The 18,394-nt window shown below is 45.9% G+C and overlaps 1 protein-coding gene and 1 pseudogene across 1 annotated transcript in view; both read right to left on the bottom strand.

Annotated features, from left to right (window-relative positions):
* Positions 1 to 18,394, bottom strand: part of Dnmt3b-ps1 (DNA methyltransferase 3B, pseudogene 1) — a 58,200-nt pseudogene that overhangs the window by 25,632 nt on the left and 14,174 nt on the right.
* Positions 15,901 to 18,394, bottom strand: part of Dnmt3b (DNA methyltransferase 3 beta) — a 38,625-nt gene continuing 36,131 nt past the window's right edge. Inside the window, 1 exon segment of the mRNA NM_001396349.1 lies at positions 15,901 to 17,347. Coding sequence (NP_001383278.1) covers positions 17,206 to 17,347 — 142 coding nt within the window. The 3' untranslated portion in view covers positions 15,901 to 17,205.

The following is an 18,394-nucleotide window of genomic DNA, read 5'->3' as shown; positions in this document are numbered from 1 at the left end:
CCCAGAAGAGTTCGGGCATCACTGGAGTGTCAGAGCCACTGCTGTCCCCGACCTCACCATCCCCATCTCCATCTCCCGTGAGGTCCTGCAAAAAAGGACACAGCTTTCCAATGTTACAGTCACACGAGCAGTGCAGCTCAGAAAGGTGAACGGCACTGAAATGCACAAGGATGTCGCACTAAGGTCCCTACAATGCTTCCCACCTCATTTTGCTATAATAAGACTTTACAGGACCCTCTTCCACCATGGGAAACACAGCCCACTGGCTGAGAGGAGATAAAGAGCAGAGAGGACCAGTTCTCCAGAATGTCTCCACCCTAGAGTCAAGTCCCTCATCTCAGAGTCAGTCAGTCTCCCCACAGGGATATTAGGGCAAACTGCAGTGGCCCCAAACCTCCAGGAACCAAGCTAGAAGGTGACAGGGAGTCCTTTGCCAAACGCCACTGAAGTTCTTTGGACAGCCCAGAAAAAGAACACATTCTTTCCTTCAGTCACACCTGTCCCTCCTGCTGTAGTCATTGCTCCAGAATTGAAACAAAGACTATGTCTGCCCCTGTGACCTTTGATGGATCCCAGGAAAGAACTGGAGAAGAAAAGCAAGTGGCCTTGATTTTTATATAGAAATAGGTGCATCAGATCCATAGAATATTCATGATAATGTGAATGCTTCCATAGCAAATAGAGTGACGGAAACGTCTCTGTCCGTGTTCAGTAAGCAAATTTTCAAGGCTGGAGAAATGGCTCGGTGGTTAAGAGGACTGGCTGCTCTCTGGTTGCTCTTCCAGAGAACTAGGGTTCAGTTCTTAGCACCCACAAGATAACTAACAATTGCCTGTCACCCAGTTTCAGGGGACCCCACACTCTCTCCTGAACTCTGAAGGCATCAGGGACAGTGCACAGATATACTTGCAGGCAAAAGACTCATCACATTAAAAATAGATAATAGGGCTGGAGAGATGGCTCAGTGGTTAAGAGCACTGACTGCTCTTCCTGAGGTCCTGAGTTCAAATCCCAGCAACCACATGGTGGCTCACAACCATCTATAGTGGGATCTGATGCCCTCTTCTTGTGTGTCTGAAGACAGCCACAGTATACTCATATACAATAAATAAATCTTTAAAAATAAATAAATAATAATAAATTTATGAATATATTCAGAATGTTTAATAATTCGTTTTTATTACATGTACACTGGTATTTTGCTTGCATGTTTGTCTATATGAGGGCGTCAGATCCCCTGGAACAGAAGTTATAGACAGTTGTGAGCTGCCATGTGAGTACTGGAGATTGAATCCAGGTCCTCTGGAACAGCAGCCAGTGCTTTTAATCTAATCGCTGAGCCATCTCTTCAGCCCCAATAAATTTTTTTTCTAAAAACTAAAAAAAAAAATAACTGAATGTTCAATTAAAAGATTAATTTTTCCTTCATTTGCATAGCAGTTTAGCAAGCAAGCAAGTAATTTACAATGTGCCACCAGCTCCAGAAGCGTTCAAAGACCTGATCAAGCTCTTGTTCTTCCTCACCCTTGCTCTTACCCTCTTCCCCTTTGTCCCTTCTCTCCCTATTCCCCTTCCTCCTTCCCTCCACATGCTCATGGTTGGCCTCTTCTCCTCTCCTCTCCTCCTCTCCTCTCCTCCTCCTCTTCCCCCTCTTCTTCTTTTTTTTAAAAAGATTTATTTATTGTATATGAGTACACTGTAGCTGTCTTCAGACACACTAGAAGAGAACATCAGATCCCATTACAGATGGTTGTGAGCCACCATGTGGTTGCTGGGAATTGAACTCAGGACCTCAGGAAGAGCAGTCAGTGCTCTTAACCACTGAGCCATCTCTCCAGCCCTCTTCTTCCTCCTCTTCCTCCTCCTCCTCCTCTTCTTCTCCCTCCCTCCCTCCCCCCTCTCTTTCTCTCATGCCTCTCCCTTGTCTCTTCCTCTCATTAAACCTTTCCATGTGAGGACAAAAGAAAAAAAAAGGCCCGATCAAGTTCAGAGTTCAAAGTAAAGAAGACTCATCATCCCCCAAATTTGTGGAAAGTGAGGAATAGCGGTGACTTCGGACAACAGTGAAACATCCCCTTTTGCTATGAGATCCAGATTTAAGTCCAAGCCAACAGCAGTGAACTCATGGGCCCTGAGTGAAGCAGTAAAGTTGGGGATGGTCAATAGGCCGTTGATGCTGGCACCAAAATGACAGACCAGCCTGGGGAACCAGGTGTGTGGCCTGGATCTCCTGCGTCTCAAGCAACAACAATTTGAGACATGACTAGACTTCATGACAGTGGGGAAGCCTCCATCTGCTGTTGAGAAGAACTTGGAGCCAACACAGCAGCCTTTGAGAGTGCTGCCCCGTTCATGCTGGGCAGCATCAGGCTGCCTCCAGAGGTTGGAGCTCCATCCCAGCTTGCTGAGTCAGAAAAGCAGACCAGTCTTGGCCTGAGCAAGGTGTTGCTGGCGTTCATGTTTCCAGAACCACTGTGTGACTACACTCATCTGCTGCTGCCACGGCAGTGCTGGCAGAAACGGGAAGACACTCAAATTATCTGGCTTCACACACATCTGAAATTAAGGCAGAAGCAATGGTTGCTAATGAACCAGATAAAAACTATCAAGCTAGAAAAACCAAAAGGAACAAGAGACCCAACCATGGTGAGGAGAGAGCGAGAATGAGTGGATCTCTAGAATAACCCAAAAGGAACTATCAGGATCTGAGAAAGAAACACTGAAAGAGGCTAAGCATATACAAACGTTACATTCTACTCCCTGGTTTGTTTAAACACATGAGTCTATGGGAGCCACACCTAAACATAGCATAATGCAAAATAAATTTAGTCCAACTTCAAAAGTCCCCATAGTCTACGGCAGTCTCGGTAATGTTAAAAGTCCAAAGTTTGAGTACTCTTCTGAGATTCATCCAATCACTTAACTGTAAACCTCAAAGCAAGACAGAAAACCAGCTGGGCAAACTCTAAACTCTGCATCTTCTCCATGTCTGATGACAAAGTGGTCTTCAGATCTCCAACTTCTTTTTCATCTTTGTTGACAGCAACAAACTTCTTTCTCCTGGTCTGATTCCACTCCCTGTTAGCAGTTTTCCTCAGGAGGTATCCCACAGCTCTGGTATCTTTAACATCTTGAGGTCTTCAAGTCAACTTCAGCTTCACAGCTTCTTGTTCCAGTGTCTAGGACTCACGCATGATTTTCTGGGCCCCTCCAAGGGGCTTGAGTCACTTCTCCAGCTCTGCCCTCTGTAGCACTCTAGGCACTAGTTGACTCCACTCCACTGCTGCTGCTGTTCTTGGTGATCATCCCATGGTACTGGCATTGCCCATACACTAGGGTCTTCAACCAAAACTAGGCTTCACCAACAGCTCTCTTCATTGTGCCAAGCCTCACCTTTGCATGACCCCTTCAGGCCTGTCAACTGCAACTGAGACTGCACCTTCACCAGTGGCCTTCCATGGCCTCTCACAGTGCCAAGCCTCAACTGCTCTTCATGACCCCTTCATACCTTCAAAACCAGTACCACCTGGGTGACTCTTGCACATTACCACATTCAGCCACAGCATGAGGTACAACCTTAGGTATCTTTGGAACACAGCTTCTTTGTGCTCTCTGAAAACAATTCTCAGAAGATGTCACCTCAGTGATGCTAGTCTCTTCTTAATCACTGCTAAATTCTTAGCTCCAGCTAATCAGCATCAATTGTCCCAGTAGTCCCTTCTATTCTTGACTCTAAAGCCAGAGCCACATGACCAAGTTGCTGAATTCTTTTGCTTGCTGGTGCTGGAACATGGCTCTCTTTTTCTATTACATTATCACCAGCTTTCTGTTTTCCAACTCGCCCACTGCCTAAGCTTGGCTGTCCTGAAACTTGCTCTGTAGCTTGGCCTTGAACTCAGAGATCTGTTTGCCTTTGTTTCCTGGGATTAAAGATGTGTACTAACATGCCTGGGCCTAAGCTTTCCATGGCCACTGTTCCTCAAGATCTGCATCGAAATCCTGTGTTTTCCAGTCTCACAATCTGGATCCCAAGTATGCTCTCCATTTCTGGATAGTAGTTCATTTCAAATTAAAAGTCCAAATGAAAATAATAATCAAGTAATAATAATGGTGAGATAGAGCTCTTCCCTGTTCAACTGCAAAATCATAAACAATAAGCTTAGCTGGGTGGGATCCTGCCCCAAAGTCACCACTCCCTTAATCTGCTATCTCCTTGAACATAGGATTCAGCTCCATTTCATTTCCTGGTGCCCCTTTATTACCTTAACCATACATTCTATATTTTTCCTTTCTCAGGTGCTTTTGATTGAAACACTCTTTATAAGTCTAAACCAGAGAACAAAGTCTCCCCTGGGCTTTTTAGAGACTTCCATGATCAATGAAAGTAAAATAAGTCTCTTTACCTTAGCCTCGGGTAGACTCTTCAGACAAAGGCAAAAAACAGCCATGTTCTTCACCAAAATACCACAAAAAACAGTCTCTAGGCCACATGCTGAAATTCTTTTCCTCTGAAACATCTTGGGCCAGGTCTCCACAGTTCAAATCACCATCAGCAACACAGTCTTCCATATTCCTACTAGGATATCTCAGTAAGCCCCACTTAAAGCATTCCACTGCTTTCCAAATTCAAAGCCCCCAAATCCATGTTCTTTCAAACAAAAGCTTGGTTAGGTCTATCATAGAAAAACCCCACTCCTAGTACCAACTTCTGACTTAAAGTTTAACCACTGTGGACAGACACCATGACCAATACAATTCTTAAGGATAACATGTAACTGGGGCTAGTGAACAAGTTCAGAGATTCAGTCCATTATCATCAAGACGGAAGCATAGCAGCACCAGGCAGGTGTGGCATAAGGGGACTGAGAGTTCGCCATCTTGTTCCAAAGGCAAACATGGGAAGACTGGCTTCCAGGCAGCTAGGATGTGGGTTTTAAGCCAAAGCCTACAGGGGCACACCTACTCTAACAAGGCCACACCTCCAAATAGTGCCACTCCCTGGGCTAGGCACACTCAAACCACCACAATATTGATCACATAAATGAATAACTGATTTCAGAAACACACAAAAGGGACCCAATAATGCAAACCTTTCCAGATTGGTAAAATAAAGAAGTGAAGATTTTTACTTAACTTCCAAATTACAAATTTCTTGAGTCTCGGGATATCCACAGAATAAAAGCTAAAAGAAATGCTCAGAGCCCCAGAAAAGGAGGAGACAGTACCTGAATGTAACTAATCAGGCTGGAGACTTTTCTCTCGGATGGTGGTGAGCCTGTTCTGCAGCCTGTGGAGGACAAGACTCAGAGTACACATTCAAAGGAAGCTTGTTGACAGACCTTCTCTAGCGTCTCCCCCAAACCAGTCACCAACAGGGACCATGCAGTGTCTCTGTATCTTCTATGCACTCATAAAGCAACTGGGCACAGGGCCAGGCTCATGCCTTCCTCCCTAAAAACTGGGGAGTAACATTTGGGGTCCTAATAAGGAGTGGCATCCAATTCCTTCAAGAAAGCCACTGCCCAATCCCATGATGACAATCTCATTTAAATGAACACACTGGGGCTGGAGAAATGGCTCAGTGGTTAAGAGTACTGACTGCTCTTCCAGAGATCCTGAGTTCAATTCCCAGCAACCACATGGTGGCTCACAACCATCTGTGATGGGATCTGATGCCCTCTTCTGGCCTGCAGGTATACACGCATGTGGAACGCTGTATATGTAATAAATAAATAAATAAATAAATAAATAAATAAATAAAATGAACACACTGGTTTCTGACAGTGGCCACATTATTTCTATGTAGCCTAGAGGCTACTGGGTAAACATGGAAACTGGCTCCTTTTGCCCTTACACGAAGTTCTAATTGGCACCATCTCACAACAGGAGTGGACAACACAGGGGGCTTCAAACAGTGGGGGGTTGAATCCCAAGTGTTCTAGGAGGTGCCAAGAGGAAGTGGCAATAGGAAGCACCTCTCACCCATGATGACGCCAGGGTCAGCACAGCAAAAAGACCAATGGTCCAGCCATGCTCTACCAGGAATGGCAAAGTAAGGAACCGGACCCCTTGGGTGCTCTTCCTCAGAGTCTCAAGTAGGAGAAAGAAGCAGGAAGCTGTGGGCAGACACAAGACAAAGCTTTGGCCTTGCCCATGTCTGGTGAGAGCAGGCTGATTTCTCTCTAAGGAGGCACAGAGAGTTTCTGAGGGTACTCAGAATCTCCATGTATCCTTCTTAGCCAGGGAGAAGCTCTTGCCCCAGCCAAGGTGTGCATCTGTACCTGTTGTATCAGAACATAATGCCACCCCAGCTCCTCACTGGCCCACATACCTCTGCTCTCCACTGTGCCGAGTACCTCCAAGACTTGGGTCAAGGGAAGAGTCTTGGTGTCTGAAGACCGGTCACTGCAGGTCCCACTGATGCTGATACAGTCCTGGCATCCACTGATACCCTCCTCATCACTGAGTAGTCTGCTACCTCCATTCATTGTTGCCTGTGGGAAGAGGCCAGAACGGATAGGAAGGAAGGAAACAGGGGCATGAGAGAGCAGCTCACCTCAACTTTCTCACCGTGGGCTCTGTGTCCTTGGCTCAAGACAGACTCCTGTGACTCGATCTCCTGAGCCCTATCCCAGACCCCTCATCAAACTCAGGCTCCAATTTGGTCCCATGTACCAGGTAGTCTAGAAGGCTCAGATGCCAGCACTCAGGAGAGGAGGGAACTAGGATCTGAGACGCCAGCTGCTGTATGCCATTGTAATTGCTCCAACCAACCTAGGTTCCAGTCTGTCTCTGCTTCTTTCTCCCTGCCCAGCCTCCGCAGAGCCTCAAGAATCTTTTCCCCCATGGCCCCTTTGTTTGCTCTGTCTCCAGGTCTCCTTCCCTCTGCCCCTCCTCTCAGACAGGCTTCTCTCCTGTCCATAGCAGCACAAGCCCCATACAAGCACATTCTCTGGGACCCATTGGTCACTTGGCCTGTCACTCATTCCCTCCCTTATGGTTGAGGGGCAGGGCTGAATCTCATATTCTGAAGGGAACGGAGGATGGAGGAAAAGCAGTAGCTGTCACCAGGAGTGACAGCTGTGACCTGCTGTGGCCTCAGCCCACCTCCAGGACTTGGTCTTCCCATTGCTGTCCTTCTGGTAAACCAGCTAAGACAGCAGACTGGGTCCTCAGTGATGGGTTGATAGGCTTGTGTGACCTTTGCCCTGACTCACACAACATTGTGGGTACCAATCAGGCACACATGTGTATATACGCATGTAAGAAACTGCACCTTTATTTGAGAGGCTGCAAGCCAAATTTTGGAGAAATAGAAAAGGTACACACCAGGCAAGCATTCAAGGATTCAACACCAATGCAACTGAGCCCTCATTGGCAAATTATAGCGGTCGGGGTGCTGAGGCAGGAGGACTGAAAGTCGGCAGCCTGGGCTAACTGGGAGAAATTGTCTCATCTTAAAGCCAAGAACAAAAAAAAGGGGGGGGGGGAGAAAGAAAGAAAGAAAGAACAAAAACAAAAGACATCCAAGTCTCACAACATGTGCATACCAAGGTGCTAGATTCAAATCTAAGCATTTAAAGTAAGTCACCACCATGAAAACAACACACAAGCTACCCATGGGTGTACATATCTGTTGCTTAGGAACCTGAGGCACCATTTTCTGCAGATGAAGACAGCCTGGACCACAGAGTGAAAGCCTCTCTAAAAAATAAAATAAAAACCTCTTGCTCCTGCTTCCTCTTGCTCTCTCTTGCCCCTTTGTCCCATCGCTCCCTATTCCCCTCCCCCTTCTCTCCACGTGCTCATGGCCAGCCTCTACTCCTTTCCTTCTTTACTCTTCTCTACTCTCTCTCTTTCTCTGCCCTACTGCCCTCTTAACTTCCCTCCCCGTGCCCTGAATAAACTCTATTCTATACTAAAAAAAATTAAAAAATTAAAATAAATAAAATAAAATCATCTAAAAAGTGGCCCCAGGGCCAAGGATATACAAGGTTAGCCTCCCAAATACTGTGGTTACCCACCAGGGTCACCATTGTTTCTAAGATCCGTGTTAGTTTACAAACATCCAACAGAGGGAAAACATTAGGAGCTACAATGGTGTTCTCAACCTGTGGGTCGTGACCCCCAAATGACTGTCTTGGGGGTCAGTTAAGATATCTGAAAACACAGATATTTACATTATGACTCATAACAGTAGCAAAATTACAGTTATGTAGTAGCAACGAAAATCATTTTATGGTTCAGAAGTTACCACAAAAGGAGGGACTGTATTAAAGGGTCGCAGCATTAGGAAGGTTGAGGACCACTGATGATACTCATCATTGAAAACAAGATTCTTAATGTTTTAAGTAAGTTTACAATTTTGTGTTGGTCTCGCTCAGCGCTACTAGTCAGTCGCTGTGGGCAATAGGTTGCACAGGCCTGAGTAGGATGTACCGGAGTGCCATCCGTTCATTGTCATACGGCCCAGGGTGGTCACTCTAAACTTTAACGAGGGAAAGTTCGCCACTTGGTAGCTGCTATCTGGCTCTAGTCTCCTTGCTTCCATCCCAACCAGACGCTCACCTGAAAAAGGCTATCCTCAGAGAACCTTCTAGAAGCACCCTGTAGCTGCCTGCGGATGCTACAGGCTTCGCAGCCACCAGAGGGCGCTGGGGAGTCTAGTATAAACAGGCTTGGGCGTTGCCCAAAGATGTATTTGCAATACGTTCAAGTGAGACCCGACTGTATCCTTTATAGGTGGTTATCACACACGAATGGGCACCGGGAAAATTGGACAAGGGGTCCTCTCTTATCCTTCCAATGGCCCTGAGCTAGTACAAGCATGACTTTAGAGTTTCTTAGAACTTCAGACTTCGTGGCCATCGGGATGGCTTGAGAGTAAAGATACTTCTTGGCAAGCCAGGTGATTTCCTGAACCTACATGTTGGGAGGAGAGAACTGACTCCCTCAAGTTGTTCTCTGAAGAACACACAGGCACGTACACACACACACACCCACCACACACACACACACACACACACACACACACACACACACACACACAAAATATGACTAAACAATGTTTTGTTTTGTTTAAAGAAAACGAATTTCAGAACCTTTGGCGCCATCTTGAATCTAATCTGCTCCCCTAGTATTTTAAACTTTACCAAGGTCCCTTGGCTGTTCTAGCTAATTTTGTCACAGGCCAGATCGAGCCATCCGAAAGCAAGGAGCCTCAATTGAGAAAAGTAAATCTTGAAATGAGTGGAAGTAGGGGGAAAAATCATCCTAACTAGGGTGACCCAGAAAGACAAACATAGTATGTGCTCATTTATAAGTGGACGTTGACTGTTAGTAAAAGACAATCATGGTACACTCCATAGACCCAGAGAGACTAAGAAGGCTCTAGGGGGGAAACACATGGATCTCCCTGGGACGAGGAAATAGAATAGATGTTTTTGGGTAGACTGGGATTGGACATGGAAACAGGAGGGAAGTTAGAGATCAAGGGACAGAGAGAGAGACATTGGAATTGGGCAAAAATAAATAAACGAAAATATAAATAAATAATCAAAAAACAGTGGCAAACAAGCCTATAAGGAGGGCATTTTCTTAATTAGTGATTGGTGGGGGAGGGCCCAGTCCATCGTCGATGGTGCCATCCCTGGGATGATGGCCCTGGGTTCTTTTTTGTTGGTGGGGGTGGGGGTGGTTTTCTTTATTTTTGTTTTTGGGTTTGTTTGGGTTTTTTTGGTTTTTGGTTTTTTGGAGGGGGTGTTTTTTTGTTTTGTTTTGTTTTTAAACATTTATTTATTATGAATACAGCTTTCTGCCTGCATGTATGCCTGCAGGCCAGAAGAGGGCATCAGACCTGATTATAGATGGTTGTGAGCCACCATGTGATTGCTGGGAATTGAACTCAGGACCTCTGGAAGAGCAGACAGTGCTCTTTTTTTTTTTTTTTTTTTTCCGGAGCTGGGGACCGAACCCAGGGCCTTGCGCTTGCTAGGCAAGCGCTCTACCACTGAGCTAAATCCCCAACCCCTACAGACAGTGCTCTTAACCTCTGAGCCATCTCTCCAGCCCTTTTTTTGGTTTTTTGTTTGTTTGTTTCTTTGTTTGGTGGTTTTTCCAGACAGGGCTTCTCTGATTAACAGCCTTGGCTGTCCTGGAACTCTCAGAGGATCACCTGCCTCTGTCTCCAGAGTGTTAGCAATACTGGCAAATAATGTTTTTACCTGCCTGTATGTCTGTGTGCGGGTGTCAAGTCACTTGAAGCTGGATTACATACAGTTGTGAGCTGCCCGGTGTGTTCTGGGAATTGAACCCAGGTCCTCTGGAAGAGCAGTCAGTGTTTAACCACTAAGCCATCTCTCCAGAACAGAGTTCCTGGATCTATAAGGAAGCAGGCCAAGCAAGCCATGGAGAGCAAGCCAGTAAGTAGCACCCCTCCATGGCCTCTGCATCAGCTCCTGACTCCAGATTCCTGCTCTGTTTGAGTTCCTGCCTTGGATTTCTTCCATGATGGACTATGAATGTTGCCACTTATGTCAAGTAAAGCCTTTCCTTACACCTCGCTTTTGGTCATGGTGTTTTGTCACAGTGATAGCCATGCTGACTAAAACCCTGGCTGTCAATCCATACATTAAAGAAGCTGTTGTTACACAAACAGCAAATGAGATTCCTAGGCTGACATAGTCCACAGTGCTTAGACTTTTTCCCAACACAAGGACTCTCTTCCGCTCCCCACAGACAGGGGAAGTGTCTGATCAAGTCCCATCAGCCAAGCATCAGGACTTGGTAGAACAAACAAGTTGACTGTGGCCAGGAAGGCAGCAGGCATTCAGGAGAGCTGCTGGACTGTGTTCAGAAGAGCATTCCCCTCAGACCAAATAAATCAGTGCGGCCCGAGAGGCCGAACCCTAGTGGGCTCACTCGAGGGTTCACTCCCTCAAGGCTCACTTTGAAGAGGAGGCACAGAGTCAGAAGCCTAAGGCAAGGACATGCATGACCTGTCATCCACGGTCAGTGGTGGGTTTTCTCATGCAGCCTTGGTCTTCAGCTTCTCAGCTAGGCCCTATCTGGGTCAACCAGAAGCCAGACAGCTGTGTACCCTCTTTCTACACAGGGCCAAGCAGACCGGCTGCCCAGAACTGACAATGATTAACCACCCTGGACCTTCCCCCAGGGCATTAGCAGTGCCTGGCGAGCCAGTGTCTGAAAGGTGGGCAGCATACTTTCCCAAAAGCACTTCAGCATGTCACAAACCCACCTGGACCCACAGCCAGGGTGTGGACATGAACCCTACCATTATGGTGCACTATCTGTGTGCCCAGGGTGGACTGCACAAGGGAACGATGCCTCCTTCCCACTTGCACAACTCACTGTGATAACAGAAATTTTTCTGTTGTTTTGGTTCTTTAAGACAGGTCTCTCATGGTCAGGCTGGATTGAACTCCCAACAATCCTTCTGCTTCAACTTCCACAGTGATGCATGAGCCTGATTCATTAAAAAAAAAAAACAAAAACAAAAAAAACAACAACAACAAAAAAAAACTCTTGGGGGCTGGAGAGATGGCTCAGTGGTTAAGAGCTCTCACTGCTCTTCCAGAGGTCCTGAGTTCAATTCCCAGCAACCACATGGTGGCTCACAACCATCTGTAAAGAGATCCGATGCCCTCTTCTGGTGTGTCTGAAGACAGCTACAGTGTACTTATATATAATAAATAAATAAATCTTTAAAAAAAAAAAAACCTCTTAGCTGGGCATAGTACTTCATGACTTTGTTCCCAGCATATAGAAGGCAGAGGCATGCAGATAACAGTGAGTACAAGGCTAGCTTGGTCTACACAGCAAGATCCAGGTGAGCCAGGGCTGCATAGTGAGACTCAAATCTTTCTTTCTCCCCGTCTTGAAGGATAGTTCCTGAGTTGGGCTGGAATGAACTCAGGGCTGACCTGGGCTGGCTGCACAGTGACAGTCCCTCTATTTAGTCACTGCCGTTGTCTTACATCCTCTAATATGCAGGTTCTGTGCCCATGACTAAAATATGGCTAGGTCAGTTCCTCTCTTCTCTGCCCCTGTTCTACAGACAGGCCTGTTAAGGCCTGGGTAAGTGCTGCCCATCTAGTCAGCCATTTTATACTGTTACTAATATTATAAGAAAACTTTCTCACATGCTGTCACTAGAAAAATTTCTCAGGCCTGAGTTGATTGCATTTTATGTGACGATATGTGCTTTGGTGTCTTTAGAAACCAATAACAATAGAGGTCAATCAAGATCGCTTCACATAGTTCGCCACAATAATCTTGGGCTGGAATCAACCATCCAGCACACCTCCTGCACCTGTGAATGAGCTTTTATGGTTTCTCGCCTTTATACGCTGCCCTAGGAATGAATCTCAACATAAGAAAGACACCTGCATCGCTTCTCGGCCTTTTGGCTAAGATCAAGTGAAGAAAGACACCTGCACCAATATAAGAAGCCATTTGGAGTAAAACTTCCATTTTGAGTGGGGGGTCGAATATTGTTTATGTTTCTAAGACCTCCCTGGGAATTGACATCCTACTTGACAAAAGGAGACAGGCACATCCCGGTTGGCAAGTCAGGACATGAATGTTAGGCAAGGCCAGTCCTCTGCCACAGTTGAATACCCCAACCAATGAGAACAGGATAAATGTATAACAAAGACGTGTTCCTAAGGAAGTCCCCTATCCCTAAATCTTCATTGGTGGAAGAACTTGTCACTGACGTCTGTGGATTTCAGGCTTTAAGCACTCTACAGGATTTTAGCCAGGCATCACAGCCAGGTTCCAAGCCTGGACTGCTTCCCTGATCAATCAGTCTCGGGGTGTGCATGTATCAAACCAGACCTGTTTTGCACAGTGACTTCCAGGCCCCCCAAAGGCAAAACAAATCTAATTCCCATGACTCGGGACAAAAAAATACAGAAAATATTATGGAGGCATTTACTTTAATTTTTTCAATCCTTATTTTTAATGATAGTTCTTAAGTGCTTTAACCTTCCTTTTAGCCAACCACCCACCACAGGTAGTGGAAAAGAAAGGATACAGGGGAAGTAGATCTGTTTAGCAATGGTTCTTTGGAGCGAATCCTATCTGTGTTGTCAGGAAATCAGCAGTTCAGTTCACAGGAGTCAGCGGCTCGATCCACTGGCAAACACTTCACAGATAAATCAGCAGCCCAGCTCAGTAGAGCCGGGATAGCCAACCCAAATTCACAGCAGTGGCCCCACCTAGGAGAGAGCCAGGCCTCAGCCTGGGCAGCAGGAGGGCCCAGGAAGGACACCAGGAGAAATCTCTGGTCAGCAAAGAAGCAAGACCAACAGGCTCTACCAGCAAGTGCAGCCTCCCACTGCCCGTCTATTTATTCTCCCTCAAAACATCACCTGTCCTCCCCGAGTCTCGCATGTGCATCTGTCTCAGTTGGCATCACTTTGCCCATCAGCCAGAACCTGAGGAAGGGTCAAGAAACAGCAGCACACTACCAGAAGCTTTTTGATGTTTCTCTCTATGGAGTCCTGACAAACACTGCTCAACTACACAGTGTAAGGCAGACCAATACATGTGTGACATTAGCAAAGAATCTTGCATTTCGTGTCCTTCCACAGCAAAGCATCCATTCTCCTGCGACTGCCTCAGCAAAGTGTTTCTCCATGAGTCTACCTTAGTCTTTCACCTATGTCCACTTCCACGAAATATCTCTTCACGTTTGCCTGAGCGAAACACCACTCAACACAACTGACTTTCCAAAGAACCCTTAAGTTTCCACTTCAGGAACATTGAAAAGAGAAGGGAGCTCCTCAACCAGGAGTGCATGAGAAGTGTCTGGCAAGCTGAGCATCTAGAATTCCAACACAATTAGCATTTGCTTAAGGCCTTTCTCCCTTCCCAGCTAATAAACCTACAGTCTGCTAGGGATCTCACCTGAAAACACATCGACAGGGAAGATAAATCCTAGCTGCTTGTGCAATCCCAGCAGATCCTGGTTTCGCCCTATCAGAGTTTAATTCATTTGACAGAGAGAAGATGGTGTCTTAGCGACCTTTGGAAACTAACTTGACAACCACCAAAATGACATCTACAGCTAATGCTAAGATAGGCAATGGCTTCTCACCTTTAAGCTCATTACCATACCTGCCTATCTTATTCTTATTCTCTCCCTCTTGCTTAACTCTCTGTATAGCCTTTCGATAGTTCTTAAATGTTTTATGGTGGTTTGAATAGGAATGGTCCCCATAGGTTCATGTATTTGAATGCTTAGTCTGGAGGGAGTTTAAGAGGAGTAAAGATTAGGAGGTGAGGCATTGTCAAAATCCTGTGTCAGGGGACTGGGGATTTAGCTCAGTGGTAGAGCGCTTGCCTAGGAAGCGCAAGGCCCTGGGTTCGGTCCCCAGCTCCGAAAAAAAAGAACCAAAAAAAAAAAAAAAATCCTGTGTCAGGCACAGGCTCCACACCCCAATCTATCTCAGCCTGCAGATCAGGATGTAGTTCTCATCTCTGATCTGGAAACATGAAAGCTACCACAACCCTACTACAATGGACTAAACCTTTGAACCTGTTAGCAAGCCCTCAATTAAATGCTTTCTTGTAGAGTTGCCTTGGTCATGATGGCTCTTCACAGCAATAGAAGGACCAAGACACACACTCACATGAGCAAATACCCTGTCTTAGTCAGGGTTTGTGATTCCATATTGCTGTTCTTCACAGGGAAAATCTGGACAGAGGAGCTGATCAGAGGCCATGGGGGGGAGGGGAGGGAGTTTGCTTAATGGACTGCTTCCCCTGGCTTGCTCAACTTGCTCAACTTATATAACCCAGCACTACTAGCACAGGGCTGCCTGCCCACCCCCATTGATCACTAATTGAGAAAATGCTTTATAGGTCTATTTCATGGAGTCATTTCCTCAAGGGAGGTTCCTTTCTCTGGCAACTGCAGCTTATATCAAGTTGACACACAAAACCAGCCAGTACATATACATATTCGTGTATACAACATACATGTGTACATATATACATGCATGCATACATGTTTGTGTATACACTTGTGCCAGTGTTCATATGGAGGACAGGAGTCAGCCTGTTCCCACCATGTGAGTCTTAGGGTCAGGATGTCAGGCTTGGAGTCAGGTACTGTGCCCACTGAGCCATTTTTCCAGCCCTGTGTATGAATCTTTAGTAAACTGGTATCTATGCTTCCCTATAGGACTTTTTTCTTGAACATCTATTTTTTTTTCATCTTTATTAACTTGGGTTTTTTTATTTACATTTCGATTGTTTTTCCCTTTCCTGGTACATTTTTCCATTTTTTTTTCTTTTTTCTTTTTTTCCGGAGCTGGGGACTGAACCCAGGGCCTTCCGCTTGCTAGGCAAGTGCTCTACCACTGAGCTAAATCCCCAACCCCCATCTTTCCATTTTTAATAAAAACCCCAATGCTGCTTCATGCTGGTCTCTTCTAGAATTCTTTACTGTGTTGAGCGATGCCTACACACAACATGAATGCCTGGTACCTGTCACTACAGAGGCCAGAAGAGGGCAATGGCTTCCCTGGGACTGAAGTTGTTCTGTGGGTGTTGGTAACCAAACAGTGGGGTACTGGATTGAAGATCAATTGCTACAAATATATTTCCCTCTGAAGTAAGTTTCATGATTATTATGGTAGCAACTAAGAATGCTACAAAGTAGAAATATTTGTTTCTGTTATGATTTTCCTTGTTACAGCCATGTGGTCCAGCAAGTTAACATTTTTCCTCACAATGCTGCCCAGACTGGTTTAGAACTCACCTTGAGACACCTGGTTTGGTGTTAAAGCACAATGGGAGTAAAGACCGGTCACAAAACACAGCAGGAGGCCTCCAGTGGCACACATTAGCAGATAAAAAAACACACAGCACTTTATAGAGAAATAAATTTTAATCAACCAGAAGGGTAAACTCTGGGCACCTGTCATCTTTGCACCTAAAAGTGAGGAAGCAGTGGAGACAAACTGGAAATGAGGCAGTCTCCCCACTCATGACACTGCTCCAGTTACAAAAAAATGTTAAACATGAAAATAGAAGTCTGAGAGTCTTAAAAAAAGGTATAAAAAGCCTGAATGTCATCTGCCTTCTAAAAAATAGCACCTGTAATCAGAGCAAAAGGTGTTTAAAAACCATTACGATGGCATTTCTGAAATGCAGCTTTTCTCATTTCCAGTGATGCCCCTAAAAGAGAACACCCCTTAAAAATACAATATATCTATCAGGGCGTGAAAAGGACTTAAAAATCTCCAGAAGAGCCAAGTTTCTCTTTGTCATTTCCCCAACCATCACTTAGATAAGGAAAAACAATGTGCTTCTGGTCCTGGCTTCTCATGAGGAGGAATTAGGGGGTCATATGTATCTGGTGACCTGAGCTATTGGGGTCAGGGAGAGGGAGTGGGGATAGGTTTCCCTAAGCTCCCTCCTCGAGTCCCTCACACCTGGAAGAAGGCCACTCCACCCATCCTTCCTGAGCTCAAAACATTCTACTCCAGTCTTCTGGAGGACTAGCTACATGGGCTCCCGCCCCGGGAAAAGCCCTAAAGGTGATGATGTCATCCCTGCTGACATCATCATACTGGGAAATGCTACAGGACTCCAGCCCTTGTACCAAAGCAAGGGGAAGGTGCCAGGAAGACTTAACCCATAAACGTCATTTGTCATCTTCAACTACTCCTAGGGGAAAAAAACAAAACCAAAAAATGTTTGGTCCCTTGAGTTTGTTCGTCTGAGTCCACATTCGCAAAAGCGTGCTCTAGCAAATGTGGAGCTCTGGTTACTTAAAAGCAAAATCTCAGGTGATTTTGCAGCACGAACCTGAGTACTAAGAGAGCTGTTGTTTTGGTATCTTAGCCATCACTTCTGAGTGATAAACTCAGGAGGGAAAAAGAAAGCCATTTTACTATACCTACTTCAAGTTTTAAAATTTCAGGATAAGAAAACTTGAGCACCATGCCAGGCTACTCTAAGCAGCCAGGTCTGAGCTGTGCACAGAGGGAGCACCTGGGGCTCCCCTGCAGGGGCCAGGAGGCTCTGCTCCCACTGAGCAGGAGAAAGCTGAGGTACAGTGATGTGAGGCCCCACACAGGTGAGCTAAGGAAGGGGACAGGTGAGGTGCCTTCAGGGAGGGGTGACTCTGGGCACTGGCTCTGACCAAGAGCACCCCAGTCCTGGGTAGAACTATTCACATGCAAAGTAGTCCTTCAAGGGGGCAAACAGGTGTCTGATGACTGGCACACTCCAGGACCTTCCCAGTAGCTTCTGGCGGGCGCCCCGGCCCATGTTGGACACGTCTGTGTAGTGAGCTGGGAACCCGAAGATCCTGGCAAAGTAGAGAGAGAAAAGATGTGAGGTTAGAAGAGTCCCTGTCTCTAAGCGCTCTGTTCTGGAGGATCAGGCCTGGGAAAGCCACCAGGCTGATACTATCTCTGCCCATATCTCTCTACCGCCCCCCATGCCTTCTGACAAGACTATTGGGCTCAGAGGAACCATCGAGACTATCATTTCCACTGGTTCCTTCGAACACTTGTTGACAGTAACAGGTACTGTACATCCTCAGTGGGACTGTGCTCCTGGTCCTTACATGCCATACACCCTTCTTAAACATCTAGTGTGAACTAACCCATGAGTGACTGACGACAATCAGCCAGGAGACACATCCTACTGCTAAAACACGTGGTGTGAACTGCTTCACGAATGACAGCCACTTAGCCAGAAGACACATGTATTTGACTTAAAAGCATTATGAGGAATCAAGCAATTTGTTCTCTGAGGAAAAAAAGGTGACATTCTCAATGACAAATACATGGGGGTCATAGATACAAGTTCTTCTATGGCCACCTGAGCTCACGAACACACACACACACACACACACACACACACACACACACACACACACTCTTAGGCACATTCAGATACAGACACACATCCACAAGGTTGTTTCTATTAAAGTATCAGAGAAAATTCCAGAGCCTTACCAAGACAAGAACAAGAAGAAACTGATCTGTGTCCCCGAACCCCAGTTCAAGAGTCACCAGTAGGGTTTCACCTCAAACCCAGCACTTATTTATTTTTCCCAGCATCTGCATGTACCAATCACTTCTGACAAACACTTTAATCTGAGATTCCAAATCGCAGGGCAACCTACAGCTTGGACATGACAGCAATCCCACAAACGACAACTTACTCTTTCTTATACAGCCCCACGGCTCAGGGACCTCTGTAGAAGAGGAACTGTTACAAGCCCAAGGTAGCTGATAACATCCTGAAACTTTCCAAGTGAACCAGTGTCCTGATGGTGTGCACCAGTGCATGAGTCTACCAGTGTGGAGAGGGTGAAAACCCCACTATTAAGTAAAGGACTACTGAC

Source organism: Rattus norvegicus, chromosome 3 (assembly GCF_021556685.1).
Source record: "Rattus norvegicus strain SHRSP/BbbUtx chromosome 3, alternate assembly SHRSP_T2T, whole genome shotgun sequence".
Taxonomy (NCBI): Eukaryota; Metazoa; Chordata; class Mammalia; order Rodentia; family Muridae; genus Rattus; species Rattus norvegicus.
The sequence above is the reverse complement of the archived record's forward strand: the minus strand, read 5'-3'. Positions and strand labels throughout refer to the sequence as shown.